Raw genomic sequence first — 18,351 nt, forward strand, 5'->3', positions numbered from 1 at the left:
AACTGGCGAGATGGAGATAATGTACATAATGGAGTGCTGGAACTGGAACCATACACATACCACTTTAATGGTATGTAATAGAGTTTACTGTCACGTCTGGTTTTATTTTATAGCTAAATATACGCTCCTAAATAAGACGGAGGCATCTGAGTGTGCCAGTAAGCTTGTAGCGAGTAGGTCTGGTCAGTACCGATAAAAATCTGTATTAATAACTAGTTACAGTAATACAGTTAGAATCATCTTGGTTGGTGCAGTTTAATATTACACGTAAACTAAATATACTAATTTGAACTTTGTGTCTAGCTGAAAGTAAACGGGCGTATTTACTCTTCCTCGTGTTTCAAACCTGTGTGACCTTGCTTCTGTGGACCACAAATGTTTTTTTATGCATTGTTAGGGTTATTTAAAAAAACAAGACGACCTCATACGTCCATGAAGTGCCAGCCAAGCAACTTCTATTTAGATGAAACACAAACAGACCGCTCTTAATAGGCCTGGCCAATGTTTTTTTCTGCAATAATTGCTTTATGAAAATTGGCCTTTTTTAAATAAGAAAAACGGATATCAACAACACTACTTCAGAAAGTCCCCGAAAACTAGAGCATTTCAGTTGCACAGTGTCTAGACGTCTTGTATACAACCAGCTCTGGACATTCTGTAAATAATATATGAGCACAGACCCTCAAAGGAAAAGAGAGAATGGAAAATAAAGAAAAAGAGAAATCAACACAAGGAGCTGGAGAGAGCAGAGATGAGTTATTAAACACCAGCACTGTTTACATCACGGTGGGTGATCTGTATGATTTTTGCCCCGAGTAAACAGGTTTTGTATGAATTGCAGCTTTAGTCTTTTGAAGCCTGCCGAGATGAAACTTCAGATGGGAAACCAACTAACTTTATTAATGAACGCACGGTGAACGATATATCATTTTGGTGCCAATATAAAATTAAGCAATATATAGAATTCAGAAAAACAACAGGGAACCGGAGGGCCTGTTTGTCTGACCAACGGAACACCGGAAAGTGTTTGGAAAACCTGTTTAAGAAACATCATTTAAATTGAAACAGCTGAGAAAAATTACATCTTTCGATTTTTAGGCCATGTCACAACGCATTTGTGCCTGTACATATTTCTCACTTGTATGTCCCTAAGTTCTGCCCACTGAACTGCCCCCGGTCTCCATCCCCAGACTGCAAAAAGAGCAGCTCAGCTCTGGGGAGGCCATCCGATGGCACCCGCCAAGTAACAAGTGTAGAGAATCTACATTCATTTAAATTAAAATCCCGGTCCACAAACGCTCCACTCTCTAGATACTTAGTAATTGCGCTGTCAGAGTTGTGGAGAGAGAGAGAGTGAGAGAGCGAGAGAGAAAGCGAGAGAGAGAGAGGGCTGGGAGTCTGAGTGGGTGCCAAGGTTTCTGTGGATTATCTACCCTGGGAAAAGACAACGATGATACACAGCAATTACAAACAACCAGACACTCAAGACATGCTCACAGCTCAACTAATCTTTTTCTAAAGACTTCTCATTAGAAAATACAATTAGTGTCTTCTTACAAATAAAAGGAAATACAGGTTACATGTTACAAATTTAAATACATTTGAGTTTCAAATTGTATTGATTATTTTGCCTTAATATTATTACTTAATTTTATTTTTTATTTGGTCCATTATTAAATCTGATTTAAGATGGCTAACTAGAATTGTTGGATTGGTCAGTGTTTAGGGCTAGCACTGTATAAGTACCCGGCTCATTTCATAAACATAAATAAACAAAATCTTTCAAAAAAGTCTAAGACTTCTGCAAGTTTTTTCTACATTTTTAAGGTATACATTTTGTTGTTTGTACATAAACATGGCCATAAACGTGTAATATATGCCTTAATTCTACGTGGCATTGATTCAACAAGGTGCTGAAAGCATTCTTTAAAAATGTTGGCCCATATTGAGAGGATAGCATCTTGCTGTTGATGGAGATTTGTGGGATGCACATCCAGGGCACGAAGCTCCCGTTCCACCACATCCCAAAGATGCTCTATTGGGTTGAGATCTGGTGACTGTGGGGGCCATTTTAGTACAGTGAACTCATTGTCATGTTCAAGAAACCAATTTGAAATGATTCGAGCTTTGTGAGCTTGTGATGGACATGGTCAGAAACAATGCTCAGGTAGGCCGTGGCATTTAAACTAGGGCTGTGCAAAATTATCGATACCTTAAATAAGTCATGTTTTGAATGGATTCAAAATGACGTTTCATCGCATAACCATTTTTTCCGTTCCTGTCGATGTTGCTGTGATTCGCTGTCATACGGACAATGTCTCAAAAGTAACGGGTGCGAGAAAGCAAATGGCGTAAAGTAGATTCATTCATATAATATCACCAACAAGCTTCCGTATATCTTAGCTCGTGCAAAGAAAATAACAGAGTCGGTGGTGTATTTTATTTGTAAGGATTTGCGACAGTGTGGTTGAAAACCCCGGCTTCGGGCATATGGTGAACACTAGCTGTGTTATTCCGATTCGCAGGCACATAACGGACGTAGAAGTACCCGGGATTTACGAAGAGGTAAAAAATCCCTTAGCTCGGTAGAGCGAGTGACCCTGACTTGCAATGCATCGTATGTTAGGATTACATCACAACCACAGACACGCGCAATGCATGAGACAAGCCATACTGGCATAAACATTGCGGAGTTACTGAAAACTGCACTGGTGGAGTGGGATATAAAAGAGAGTCATACTGACAATTTCAGTTTTATGAATAGATTTTAATGTACTTTGTTTTTTATTAACAACATACTGAAAAAAATACGTTTTTTGTGGCATTTGCATTTAAATGTTTAATGACTAAATATGCACTTTAAACATTATATGTTCGCTGTTCAGTAACACTGTGTAAGCAAGATGACAAATACCTCTTATAAATAGCTTTGTTAATAAAATTTAATGGAATCTTTTGTGTCTGCAGAGTTATCACTATAATGTGATGACGAAACAGAATACCATAGATTGTACACACCAACATGTATTTTAGCTCACTCTTAATTTGTATTTATTTAAAACAAATTATTGCAATATATCGGACGTTTGTATCGTATCGAATGTATTGTGATATATTGTATCGGGACCCATCTATCGTGATATGTATCGTATCGTGAGGCCCTTGCCAATACACAGCCCTAATTTAAACGATGCCCAATTGGCACTAAGGGGCCTAAAGTGTGCCAAGAAAACATCCCCCACACCATTACACCACCACCAGCCTGCACAGTGGTAACAAGGCATGATGGACCCATGTTCTCATTCTGTTTACGCCAAATTCTGACTCTACCATCTGAATGTCTCAACAGAAATCGAGACTCATCAGACCAGCAACATTTTTCCAATCTTCAACTGTCCAATTTTGGGGATCTTGTGCAAATTGTAGCCTCTTTATCATATTTGTAGTGGAAATGAGTGGTACCCTGTGGGGTCTTCTGCTGTTGTAGGCCATCCACCTCAAGTTTGTTTGTGTTGTGGCTTCACAAATGCTTTGCTGCACACCTCGGTTGTAACGAGTGGATATTTCAGTCAAAGTTTCTCTTTTATCAGCTTGAATTAGTCGGCCCATTCTCCTCTGACCTCTAGCATCAACAAGGCATTTTCGCCCACAGGACTGCCGCATACTGGATGTTTTTCCCTTTTCACACCATTCTTTGTAAACCCTAGAAATGGTTCTGCATGAAAATCCCAGTAACTGAGCAGATTGTGAAATACTCAAACCTGGCATCAACAACCATGCCACGCTCAAAATAGCTTAAAATCACCTTTCTTTCCCATTCTGACATTCAGTTTGGACTTCAGGAGACTGTTTTGACCTAAATGCATTGAAGCAACTGCCATGTGATTGGTTGATTAGATAATTGCATTATGAGAAATTGAACAGATGTTCCTAATAATCCTTTAGGTGAGGGTATAAAATGATTTAATCATAGCAATATATTAGAAATTGCAGAAATAATACAAATTAAAAATCATAAAATTAGAACTGAAATTATATAATTCAAAATAGCTTTAATGCAGTTTTTAGATGAATACCTCATTTTCAGAGTGGTCTTTCTGACTTTTCGGATTTTATGTCTTTCATTTCACTCCACACACTCCTCCTGTCATAATAAAATAATTTTCTCCAGACCTGATGTCTATGAACAAGAGCTTTGCAAACCCTGTTCTTTCTTGTTCTTTCACAGATAATTACAGTCCTCACATGTAAAATAATGTGGCAAGGTCACAGTAAACCCCAGATGAGATGAGGCAGGTGTAAGATGTGCTGTGATCACTGGGGGAAGTATTCTTGAATCATTTAGCCTAACATCTAATCCCCGCCAATTCAGCTCCACAGCTTCCGTTTGCATCATCACCTTGCTGCTGGTCACACCGGTGCGCTTACTGGCCTTGACCGCCAGAGAACATTGCGTCGCTTGTGTGGTAAAATCCCAACGGTCCCATATAGTGCTCTATATTGAACATAAAACATGCTCTCAATGCCTGCTATTGCGCCAGGATTTCACATTTAGCGTGATCAGACAAAACAAATTTTTTGTGAATTATGATTACAGAAAATTATTTGGGCCCCCTCTAAACAATTTTATAGCTCAAATGCACCACTGAGTTTATACATTGTGCAGATGCAATGTATGTCACCTTGGATAAAAGCTTCTGCTAAATGCACATCTATAACATGCTTTTGTTAAAACAGCAAACCAACTCATTTTCAGATTATTTTTGACGTCCTCAGATGCTGTCTACATTTTTTTAATTTTCATGGCCCCGCACACATAAATCAATCCATTCCCAACTCCATTGAACGGAAGGGCTGAAATGACACATACAAGGCAGATATGTGTTTTTCAGGTAATGATTCATACACAAATCCTCCATATGGTGAGGTGGTAATGTGTTTAATGACATCGCGGGGCTGGTTAGGGACTGACAGCCGTTTTACTGAAATGGCAGATGTTCTGGTGATGGTTCAGCTTTTATGTGGCATATAAAGGGAGTTAGATATAATGAGAGAGAGAGAGATAGAAATAGAGAACATGCAAAATGACAAAGTCAAACAGTCAGAAAGTGATGATATGCACAGAAGAAGACTAACAAAGAAAGAAGTGAAGCAAAATGTGTTTTTCTCTCACCGGGGGTGCGGCCAGCCAGCCGTATTTGTCCTCGGTGCGGTTCATGTCACGATCGAAATTGTAGAGCTGCTTGTAACGCAGGTGGTCCGTGTCCACCAGGTTGAACTGCCGACGAGCGTAATGGTAACTCTCGTTGTTGCCGACTCGTGGGAAATCCAGCCATTCCGGATGGCCGAACTCATTACCTACAAATTAACACAAAAGAGAAGATATTTATGATTTCTTTCCTACAGATTTAACTGACGTAGGCTTTATCAAGCATTATCTAGCAATATCAGGGGTCTAGCCCCAAAATGTTTATTCTGTCATAATTTACGGTGGTACACATTGATATCTACTCTACGGACACAATACAAAACACAGTTTGAAATGACATGAGAGTAAGCTAATTATGACAGACTTTTCATTTTGGGTGAACTACCCCCTAAGAAGAGGCATACATACTGTACACTCGCCAACATCTTCACATGTATATTCGTGAATCATAAAAGCAACTTTTAATGTCTGGCAGAAATACAGAATTATGCAAGAGGGACATTGCACAGAAATGTCATGAACGCACTCCAATGAAATCCTCGAAATCCTCCAATGAAATGTTTTGTCAGCCTGACACTATTAAGATGACTGATATGACAAGCACAACTATCAGGCACTTATCTCATTGCTCCAAATAAACAAACGGTGCCCGTATTCTCAGATGTCAGGATTCAATATCTAATTGATCATTTAGCGATTTCAAAAGGCCACCTTTCAAAAGCCACCATTTGCACAGTTTGAGTTATTATTTATTTGACAGCTGACTGTGAGAAATAAATAGACCCTGTGTCTGGTGTCACCCCGAATCTACCTTACCCCCCACGACCACCCCACAGCCAACATTTACTTCAAAGCACCTGATTAAATACGCTTCCATTACCAAAGCCAGGAGAGGGGAAACGTGCATCTTCGGGATCTATTCCCAGAGAGTTTTTTTATTTTCTAACAAACGAATGAATGCTAAATGAATTCGCTGACCTACATTTTGAATTCCTAAAAGAACAGAGAAAATACTGAAAATACTGAAAACACAGAAGCATAATGAAACAGAAAGACAGATTTGAATAATGCATTATCAAATGCAAAATGACCTTGTCTGAAAGAGGGAAAAGAAAGGATTGTCCGTTGAGGCATTATCCTTTAAAAATATGCTACGTTTGTGTATGAACATTATAAGTTCATATTACACCGCGTCTACACCGAACATCAGCGATGTCATGAGAAATCGAGTCTCCTCTCAAAAACAGTCCGATTGATTCGATTGGCTGAAAGAACATCTACTCTTTTAGCGCCTGTTTGCAACTCTTAGTAAATAACGGTTACACTTTATATTAAGGTACACAAATTCACCATTAACTACTTGCTTATTAACATGTGTAACAAGCAGGGAGGGACGAGAGCCGTGAGGGAACGGTCAAGGCCGGTGACGCGAGTGATAATGAGGAAGGAGGCGGGAACCGGCGAACATAAAACAGACTTTTAACAGGATTGTCCGTTGAGGACAGCAGTGCAAAATATGAAAAGACAATGCAGAAAAGCAGAGCGCTTGTGGCGGAAGACAAAACTTGTAGTCCATTATAACCTCTACAAAGACACCATCCATGCTTTCAATATGGAACTAGGCAAAGCTAGACAGACTTTCTTCTCAAATATTATAAACAGCAACTTAAACAACACCCGGACTCTTTTCGCTACTGTAAAAAGACTGACAAACCCCCCAAGCCAGATTCCCAGTGAAATGCTCTCAGACAGCAAGTGCAGTGAGTTTGCTTCTTTCTTCTCTGAGAAAATCAATAACATTAGAAAGGTGATCAGCACATCCTTGAGTTGCGCTGGGGTAAGACAGATCACACCACAACCTGAGAAAGTAGTTACAATGTCTGACTGATTTTGAAGAAAATCATGGCAAAAATTTGGAAGAAACGGTTCAACACCTTAAAACATCAACCTGCACCCTCGACGCACGTCCCACATCTTTTTTCAAAAGTGTGTTAAACTGTTTAGAAGCAGATCTCCTAGATGTGGTAAATGCCTCGCTTCTCTCTGGAAGTTTCCCAAACTCCCTGAAAACTGCTGCTGTCAAACCCCTCCTGAAAAAGTGCAATCTGGATAAGACCATATTAAACAACTATAGACCGATCTCAAGTCTTCCCTTCGTAGGTAAGATCATTGAAAAAGTTGTCGTCAACCAGCTGAACAAATTCTTAAGCTCAAATGGATACTTTGACAATTTTCAATCTGGGTTCCGCCCGCATCACATCACAGAGAGAGCGCTCATTAAGATAGTAAACGACATTCGCTTAAGTACTGATTCAGGCAAATTATCAGTGCTGGTCCTACTCGACCTCAGTGCCGCATTTGACACGGTCGATCACAATATACTTATTGACAGGCTGGAAAACTGGGTGGGGCTTTCTGGGACAGTCCTAAAATGGTTCAGGTCATACCTAGAAGCGAGAGGTTATTATGTGAGTATAGGTGACCATAAGTCTGAGTGGACATCCATGACATGCGGAGTCCCCCAAGGCTCAATTCTTGCGCCTCTCATATTCAACCTGTACATGCTCCCAATGAGCCACATAATGAGAAATAACCAAATTGCTTACCACAGCTATGCAGACGACACACATTGTGTCTCTAGAGTCAGACCTTAGCTTCAGTAGCCATGTCAAAGCAATAACTAAATCAGCATACTATCATCTGAAAAATATTGCGAGAATAAGATGTTTTGTTTCCAGTCAAGACTTAGAGAAACTTGTGCATGCTTTCATCACCAGCAGGGTGGATTATTGTAATGGACTCCTAACTGGCCTCCCCAAAAAGACCATAAGACAGATGTAGCTCATACAGAACGCTGCGGCAGAACCAGAAAATATGATCATATCACACCAGTCCTCAGGTCTTTACACTGGCTACCAGTTACATATAGGATAGATTTTAAAGTTTTATTACTGGTATATAAATCGTCCAATGGCTTAGGACCTCAATACATTGCAGATATGCTCATTGAATACAGACCCAAAAGTACACTCAGGTCATTAGGATCGCATCAGCAAGAAATACCAAGGGTTCTCTCTAAGCAAGGAGAGTCTGCATTTAGCTATTATGCCAGTCTCGGCTGGAACCAGCTTCCAGAAGAGATCAGATGTGCTCCTACAGTAGTCACATTCAAATCCAGACTCAAAACACATCTGTTCAACTTTGCATTTAATGAATGTGCCTCTGACCGTCCGACTGTTTGTGCTGTACTTTATATTATATATTTTCTATTCTAAACTGTATTTAATTTTATTTTTTGTTCTTAACTGGTTAAAATATATTTTTCTTATTTCTTCACTGTTCTATCAAATAGATATTTTAAATGTATTCTATGTAAAGCCCTTTGAATTACCATTGTGTATGAAATGTGCTATATAAATAAACTTGCCTTGCCTTTAAATATAATAAACAAACCGGCCTCACGGTCGACCGCCGGCCACATAAACACAGCCCAGTCCAGACCTGGTCCTCTCTCGTACCTTCCTGTCGCTCGTCCTTTTATGCTCCCGGAGCTCCTCCGTGAGATACGAGACCGGTGCAACGCGCAGCTGACACTCTTTATCAAGCGCGTCACCGGCCTCGAGCATTCCCTCACGGCTCTCATCCTACCTTGCTCGTTACAACATGCATATTGGTTGTATATTTGTATGCATAAAGCACATATTAATGCCTTATTCTGCATAGTCTTATTCAACATCCCTTAATCCTTCCCAATAGCTAAACCTAAAAACTACCTTATAAGCAGTACTTAAGGGTTTATTGAGGCAAAAGTTTTAGTTAATAGTTAGTAAATAGGGAATAGTTAATTCAAAAGGGAGACTGGCATGTGGTAAGCTAGTGCTTGCACTTAACGTTACCAAACATTTACAAAAAAGACAATAATCTGCAACGTTTTATCGAAGTGAAATTTGTTATATTGTTCTAATTGTTGGTGCTAATATTACTATTTATTGTTGTTTAGTTTAGCAAGTGAAAAACCTAATGTTTTCGGAACAAGCTAACCTAGTTTTGAATTATTCATAAAACAAGATATCGCAATAACAACTTTTTAATCAGGCATTTTAGAGCTAAATGTGGACAAAATGTGAAATTATCTGTTCTAATGTCTTTGTCATGCCGCATCTGGTGTGTAGACACGGTGTAAGATTATACATTTATGTAGATTATAAACTATGTTTAATTAAGCAGCACAGATCACTGTCATTCCCTGAATTATACTTGTGTCCGTCTATGAAACTTCACCAGGCACAAAAATATGAGGACTGGACACAAAATCATGATTTTAGTACTATGTGACTATAGTACTATTTTTTATATTTGACCCAACAAGGGTACCAGCATTTTGGGTTGAAACAACCAGGTGTGTGTTCGCCCCTTTTCCACCCAGCGCGTGGTTGAAAATAATGCCGGGTTGATACAATTATTTTGGAGTAAAATGTTTTACTGAGAAAAAAAGATGAAATAAAAAATTGACCATATTTTTATGCCGTTTGTAACATCTTGACATAGTGAATAACAGCAAAACGTACCCTGTCAAAAAACATCTATCAGATTTATTTCAATAACAAAATGAAAAACTTTCCATTGTAGTTCTGTTCACATACCAGAATTAGACCAAATACTTCATGATCCACATGATTTTTCCAGTCTGGTCAGTGTGCATTAGCTTTCATGGGTTACATTTCCAGGCAATGCATCATAACAAATGTATCTAAAAGTCACTCTGAATAACATTGGCCGAATGCAGGGCCAAACAGGCCTTTTCTGTTACTGCTGACCTGTTTTTGTAACAAAACCCCCTGAAAACAACAGGCCATTCACTGCATCTCAACAGACGCCCCAGCGTTCGTAAACTCTGAGGGCACGATGAGCTCACCGTGTCTGGAGCAGATGGCTGTGGAGATCTCAGCCAGGGCTGGAGAGGAGAACGAGGGAATAAATCTGCAAGCTGAGCGTGAGAGGAAAAATAAAAGGCCAAAAGAGGGATGTGACAGTGTTGTCAAGCGGAGTGATGAGAGAATGAATCCGTCATCATCCTGCACGACAACATCGTAAAACAACAGTCGGGTAATTGAATTCAGAGGAGGCGAGCAGGAGAACAGAAGCGAAACAATGATGATGAGGGGCGATGTTATTCAGAAGGAATGGCGAAAGAAGAAAGACGGGAACAAAAACCGACGTCTGGATGAGGTGAAATGGACACGCAAAGTCAGAGCTTTTAAGTAGCTGTGAGAGTTTTTGAAATTTGAAGCTTGTGTCAAATAAATGACATTCATCTGCAAATTTTAAAATCACTGGTCATAACTGTTTAAAGAATTAGGAATTAAGGTTTAAGAAATGAAAAGAACAATTCTTACATGAAAATAATTTAACAAGAGCATTTGAGAGTCCTACAATACTAGGAAAGAAAAGACCTTCAGGTGTAAAGCTTGAAACATGACACAAAGGTGACACAAAGGTAGAATGACACAAAGGTAGAATATGAAACCCTATTGGTTCATTAAAAGCTGGTCCTTTAAAGAGTCTGATGCCTTGAAGTCATAAACCTGTCTGAGCTGAAGTGTTGTATTATAGCACAGGGCCGCATGCTGGCGGTTGACACTTTCCCAATTCACACACACATACAAAGGAAAGGTGAAGAGTGTGTAATATAGTAAGAACTGAAGCAGAAGGGGAAGTCAAAACTAAGTGCTTGCTTTTTGATTAAAAGTAAAAAAAAGCGGAGAAATGGAACCGTGATACAAAGCTTGATGGCAGCACAATACGCGCTTTGTTCCTATAATAGAAATAGACTGGAAAGGGTGAATATGTACTGTAAGTACAGCAGCTAGGGCTGCACGACTCTGGATGAATTAAGAATCACAATATCTCTTTCACCATTCACTAGAGGTTCTGACAAAAAAATAATTTATTTAGGTATGTAATATTTAGGATAGAGGGCAGATCGGCACGGGGCGATCATATAATCGTTGTTTTGGAAAGCCACTAGCCACAGTATAAAGCCCTGTTCATAGATATACGGTTTAAAATCGGTTAACTTTATTATTGAATACATTTATGTAAGTTGAATTGTTTATAGCATTTATTGGTAATATTAGGTATAATTATTGACACCCCTCCCCGGACCTCACCCATTTTCAAACCCTGGCTACAGCCATGGTTAGTTTCCTTTCGAACCTGTCCAGTTAAAATGTGAAGCATAATCATAACAATGTAACACAATCCTGAAAGACAATTTTGTTGTCTGCTGTATTTACTTTATGTTTGGTGTGTTATCAATTTGAGCACAGTGAGAGCTTGTCAACGCGTGTCTCATGTATGCGAGTTAGCAACCCTCGGCTTTAATCCCAGTACTCCTGTGATCATTTGACATAGAAGTAATGAAAGTGTGTGGTTGCAAAGACTACTGGTGAAAATGCTTTCTCTGCTTCTGCGGAAGCACTCGCACATGATTTTAGTTAATAGACACGAGAATCGTTGATGTTCATTAATGAGATTGTGTGGGTGTTTGAATCGAGATAGATCTTTTATCGATTAATCGCGCAGCTCTAACGGAAGCTGAATTGGCTACAGCAAACAAAATTTACAGTATACACATAAGATCCTGGTTAGCTGGTTAGCGTAGATGCCATTATTTCTTAACCTCACCTTACAGTTATACTGTACTATACAGCAATTTCCTAGCATCCCCTTACTACTGTACTATACTTCACTGGAATGTCCTAACATCACTTTACTACCGTACTGTACTGTATTATACTATACAGCGATTTCCCATCCTCCCCTTACAGCTGTACTATACTGTTCTGTAAAGTATTACACTATTCAGTAATTTCCCCAAATTGTCTTAATACAGTTTTACACTGTTGTAGTTGTAGAGTTGTAAATGACCCTGCTGACCGCTGTGTCTATAAGTATCTCCTCTCTTCTTTCTCCCCTGATGTCACCTCTGCAAAAACTCAGTACTACCACTCAAAAATCAACAGCTCGCCCAACCCTTGTACCCTCTTTAAAACCTTATATGCTCTTCTTTGCCCGCCTGCCCCCACCTTCATCAGACTTAACAGCAAATAAATTTCCCTCTTTCTTTGTAGGGAAAACTAAAACCATCACCTGAACATACACAAACTCCCCAAGTCTGTTTGCTCCCCTCTTTCTCTCCTGTCTGAAGCTGACGTTTCCAAGGTCATTGCTTCTAATCAACCGACTACTTGCCCGGTAGATCCCATTCCCGCCCATCTCCTTCAAGCCATCTCTCCATCGGTTGTCCCCACTCTGACTCACATTATCAACTCTTCTCTCACCACTGGAACATTTCCCACAGCTATTAAGGAGGCCCATATAACCCCACTACTGAAGAAACCCACTCTCGATCCTAAACTGCTAGGAAACTACAGACCAGTATATCTCCTCCCCTTCATTGCAAAAACCCTTGAGCGTGTGGTAGTTGACCAGCTCTCCTCATTTCTCCCACAGAACAACCTCTTGGACAGCAACTAGTCTGGTTTCAAGAGCGGTCATTCCACAGAGACTGCACTGCTCTCAGTCATCAGAGCCCTGAGACTGGTAAGGGGATCCCCTATATCATCTGCACTCATCCTCCTGGATCTATCTGCCACTTTCGACACTGTCAACCACCACATCTCCTGTTGACCCTCAAGACTAGGGGTGTCTCTGAAACAGCGCTACAGTGTTTCGAGTCTTACCTCTCGGATAGGTCATTCAGAGTATCCTGGAGAGGTGAGCTCTCTGAGTCCCAACATCTCAGTACTGGGGTTCCAGGTGTTCCCCAGGGCTCACTTCTTGGACCACTGCTCTTCTCCATATACACAACATACCTAGGTTCTGTCATTTGGACACATTGCTTTCCCTATCACTGCTATGCGGATGCACAGCTCCACCTGTCATTTCAGCCTAATGAGCCGACGGTTTCTGCACGCATCTCAGCATGCCTGAACAAAGTTTCACTCTGGATGAACCTTGCAAAAACTGAACTGCTCGTGATCCCGGCCGACCTGAAGACTCAGCATGACGACATTTCCATCCAACTAGGTTCATCAACCACCAACTACACATATCATGTCAGCACCACCAGGTCCTGTAGATTCATCCTCTACAATATTAGGAGAATTAGACCTTTCCTGTCTGAGGATGATATGCAAGTTCTCGTCCAGGCTCTTGTCCTGTCCAGACTGGACTATTGCAGTGCTCTACTGGGTGGTCTTCCAGCTTGTAAAACCAGACCTCTTCAGATGATCCAGAATGCAGCGGCAAGAGTGGTATTCAACGAGCCAAAGCGAGCGCACATCACTCCTCTCTTCGTTAGATTGCACTGGCTCCCTATAGTCGCCTGCATCCAATTCAAATCTCTGCTCTTGGCCGACATAACCACCACTGGTTCTGCACCACCATATCTTAGGCTAACTGAGACCAGTTTTAATTTTCTTCCACAAACTGCTTCTATTATTTTCCCCTACTCTGTGCATCGCTTTCGATAAAAGCGTCTGCTAAATGACTAAACATAAATAAGAATGTACTATACTATAATACTTTCCTAAGCTCCCTTGCTCCCATAGCATAGCATAGCATGCCATGCCAGACCGTTTTTATTGATTCACTAACCTCCCCTCACAAATATAATATGCTTTACTTACTTTAACTTTCAATAATTTTCTAATATCTCCTAGTATACATCATTGTACTAACCTACGATGTACTTCTGCTATATCATACCTTAGCATAATTTCCTATCCTTTGCTAACAACTATACTCCCCTATAGTATGCTATCCTTTATACTGTTTTTAAAGTACTACACTAAACTACACTACACCAAAAAATTTATTTGAAAAGGCGTAAATGGGTTATGTTTTTTAATAATGTGTTGGTCTAAAACCTTCCTGAAGTAGATTCATCAAAGTTTTGAATTGTCTCCAGTGGAAGGTTGTACCACTCACATATTTTAAAACATCTTCCAGTTGCTTCATTTACATTTACATTTATTAATTTAGCAGACGCTTTTATCCAAAGCGACTTACAAGTAGTTTTTTTTACAGTGGCACATTACTGCAGAGCAATCGGGGTAAGGTGTCTTGCTCAAGGGCACTTCAGTCATGACCTGCTGGCACTGAGATTCGAACCGGCAACCTTCTGAAGCCCAACACTCTAATCAATAGGCCACAGCTGACACCCCAGCTTATATATATATATCAGAACTCCTCTAAAAACTGAATGCACCTCCCTTTCCCTAGTTTTGGGAATGGGCCTGAGTATATCATGAATTAAAATGTCACAAACAACAAAACGCCTTTGTAGCCTAAGGTCACACTCATTTTCAAAAAACTATTATTTCCAAGATTAGTACTTACAAAAAGTAATAAAACAGCTGACAAGTATGAATACAGAGTCGTACCTTAAAAAAATATTTAGAGAACTTGACAACTTATTATCAAGTACAGACAACAACGTCTCTTTATAATAAAAACCGACGGCAGTCTTTCAGGCCTGCAGGTCTTTTAATTAACAACGCTACACAGCTGAGAGCTGCCCTTGAAACAAGGTCGTCTGGAAAACCTGAGCAGGAATTAGCATATGCAAACACAGCGCTAGATGAGATGATTCTTTTAAAATGTTATTCAGGAGTAAAGCTCTGATGACCTATAGCTGAATCACCGCACAACCGCTTACAGAGACCAATCGGTTTAGTATCTGCCCCATTCATCGAAGACAAACACAGAACACATTTAGAGCGGAAAGCAAGCAGACTCCAATAGCTAATGTGGGACGCAGTAAACATTTAATACATTTATAAAGACATTGCGGTTACTCCGGTCAGTATAATGACCCATGGCAACACAGGGCAACATTAATTTGTTAAAACACTGAGTGTAGTAACATATATTTAACTCACTGAATCACTGATTTTTCCCATTTGGAACACCCTGTATTACTCGGGAGTTAAATTGATTGTGAATGACATTTCATTTTCCCTGTACCATTTATTTCATTAGTATCATTCAAACAATAGTAGTAAAACATCTTTAATTGAAACGGTTTGTTAAAAAATAATCATGTAGTTCCCAGACCTGTCGTAATTTTTATTACTGGACTCATTATTTGACTTGTGGCAAACCAGTGTTAGTCAAAATTGAATCCAACTTTTATTCCAAAAACGGAGAAACATCTTAACCATCACTCGTCATTGCCATAATACACAACAGCAACGTGCCACACTATTAGACTGTGTATTATATAATATAATATTGTAACAATAATTATTATTAGTATATTATACGCAACAATGTCCTTACCTTAATGCACAACATAGAAAAAATCTACACCATTGTACATTATACTTTCCATCACATCATTACGACAACACCAAAATTCCACACTATCATTCTGTACATTATACTTACCATCTCACAAAAAATCTACACCATCGTACATTATACTTACTATCACATCATTACCATAATGCACAACACGAAAATCTACATCATCATAAATACTTAGATACTTATCTTTATTCCACAACATAAATGTGGGACATTAATGAAAATAGTTTCACGATTTGAAATAATCAAAAGCATCCCTCATTAAAGAATCACTCTTCACTCTAACACTCGTATTAAAGAAAGTAATGTGAAGAGCATCGACTTAAGAAAAGCCTTGAGCAGTTTGCACGCTCTGTGCATCAGAAGGTGATCCCTAAGTTTCCTGCGTCTCTGAAAGTCGGCCACACATTCATCTCAGTCTCAACCTGCTGATTTAATGATGAAACCAGTGAGCCATTTCATTGCCGCCTTGTGAGTGTTATAATGTGCTCATCTTCTGCATTGCAAACATGGCCGCTGCCTTTTGTGGCCTTTCGCTTTGGAACTTTCTCTTGGCGCTGGAGAGTTAATAGGCGGTTCTGCCAAGTTAAGGGCATCTTAAAAATGTATTTGCTTGCTCAAACGATTTGTTCTTGCTTTGCAGTGGCTAAATGACTCCACGGCCATTGATCCACTGACATGATGTGTCATCCTGTTTTAACCATTTTTTCCTTCTCGCTTTGGTTTACATTGTTACCTTCATTTTACACACAAACCCTGAAAACCATTTGATGGAAATTCAAACCCTTTGAGCCATGAATTATTAAACAACAAAGAGAAAGAAAAGATGATTTTTCTTTGTATTGTACAAGAATATAATCTTTCGGATGTATTACACAGAACTTCCATCAGGTATTTTATATGTCTATTACAAAACTACATGTTTTTATAATACATCATACTACACATTTATATAGGATAGATAAAAGTAGTGTACTGCTAACATTTGACAGACATTTCACAGCTGACAATCCAATTTCTTTTTTTATTGAGGCCTGACCTCTGAGAACACAAGCAATATCCCTTAAAATCCTTACATTTAACAGACAAAAAAAGTGTGATTTGTTCAACGAAAGCACTTAAGGAATTAGTATAGTTTAGAAAATAGTAAAGCACTTTTAGTCAGATGTCCAATAACAACAGAGACTGTGGAAAATTACATAAACACAAATATAAGCTAAGAATGCTAGCTATCAAGACCAAAGTAGGAAAAACGAAATATTATTTTAGGATAATTTAGTTGACAATAAAATGTAAAAAAATATTGATTAGAATTTTTTTATTTAAATTTTTTTGACAGATTCCTAAAATATTTGTGTCCTTTCTTTCGTCCAAACATACAGTATTGTTAAGCACCGGATATACATGATATGTTTGTTTATTTCTAAATAAATTTGTCCCAAAACATGTACTTAAATAGAGTGAATTTAGGTCAATTCAATTATGTCATACAACTAAAAAAACAACTTTTGAATGGGATTCAAATTTTTACATTTTCACAAATTGTTATTGTTTAAACTTCTCCTTCACAACTCCTTTCTGGTGGAACATTCTTCCCAATGCAATTCTTCACAACCTTAAAAAAAACTACTTAAAACACACCTCTTCGGCGAATACTTGACAGACAAATGAAAAAAAAAAAACTTACACTAACCCTCTCTCTTCTCTCAACAGTCTAGCTTTTGTTGAAACTAGTAACTTTGTATTAGCACCTATTGTACTATCGCTCTTTGTATGACATATCGCTTATTGCTCCCGAACTCTCTGTAAGTCGCTTTAAATAAAAGCGTCTGCTAAATGAAATAGTCTGTGTGTAAACCAGAAAAACATGAATTTGTATGAACTGTGAGGTCAGCCGCATTACGTGTTTATTGGCCCGTCATAACATAAAAAATTACATATTTTTTATGATAGCGTTTGATCAAAAATGAGTGTGGAGGTTTTTAATGTTCTTTTTTGTTCTTTATTTTTTAAAATGTTTTATTTTACAGTTTTAATGTTCTATTGTTTGTACAGCCCTATGGTCAACATTAGGTGCGTTTCCATTACCGTACAAAACTGAAATGGAAACGCGTCAATTTATCCCATATATGGCAAATGCGATAAAGGCATATTTCGCAGAACTGCAATGGAACACTTTTGTTGCATCTACAAGTCGTCATGTGGCGTACAAAAAAATTCACATGAACATTCAGGGTATGTTTGGTCAGAATAGGCTGTTAGGAATTACATTAAGTGATATCTTATATGGCCTGAATGCAGGAAAATGAATGAGTATGATCTAGAATGCTTTTCTACCTGTCTTCTGGATGTAAAAGCTTGGATGGCTGCAATTTTTTTAATTCATTTAAATTGAATTGAGAGTAAAACGGAGATCATCGTGTTCGGATCCTCTGGTATTCCAAACATTGCTCCGTTTAGTTCATCTTAAAATCATCTTCAGCAAAACCATGTGTAAAAAACTTGAGTGTGGTCTTAATTTGGCAAATAAATTACTTTGTAAAAAATAAAAGTTTTTTACCAATTAAGAGCGCTGGCTGAAGTAAAGTCTTTCCTTTCTTTTAAACACTTTAAAACTTTCATTTCATGCTTTCATTTCTTCTAGAATAGACTACTGTAATTCCCCTTATCTGCGTATAAACAACTCTTTATTATCCAGACTACAAATGGGGCTGCAAGACTTTTAACTGATGTTCGTAAACGCAAACATAACACGCTTGTTTTAATGT

The 18,351-nt window shown here is 38.8% G+C and overlaps 1 protein-coding gene across 1 annotated transcript in view; it reads right to left on the reverse strand.

Annotated features, from left to right (window-relative positions):
• gbe1b (glucan (1,4-alpha-), branching enzyme 1b) overlaps positions 1 to 18,351 on the reverse strand; it is a 113,372-nt gene that overhangs the window by 27,046 nt on the left and 67,975 nt on the right. The window contains exon 13 of the mRNA XM_079481173.1: positions 5,174 to 5,358. Within this exon, the coding sequence (XP_079337299.1) occupies positions 5,174 to 5,358 (185 nt within the window). The remainder of the gene's footprint in view (positions 1 to 5,173; positions 5,359 to 18,351) is intronic.

This window comes from Barbatula barbatula, assembly GCF_947034865.1.
Source record: "Barbatula barbatula genome assembly, chromosome: 19".
NCBI lineage: Eukaryota > Metazoa > Chordata > Actinopteri > Cypriniformes > Nemacheilidae > Barbatula > Barbatula barbatula.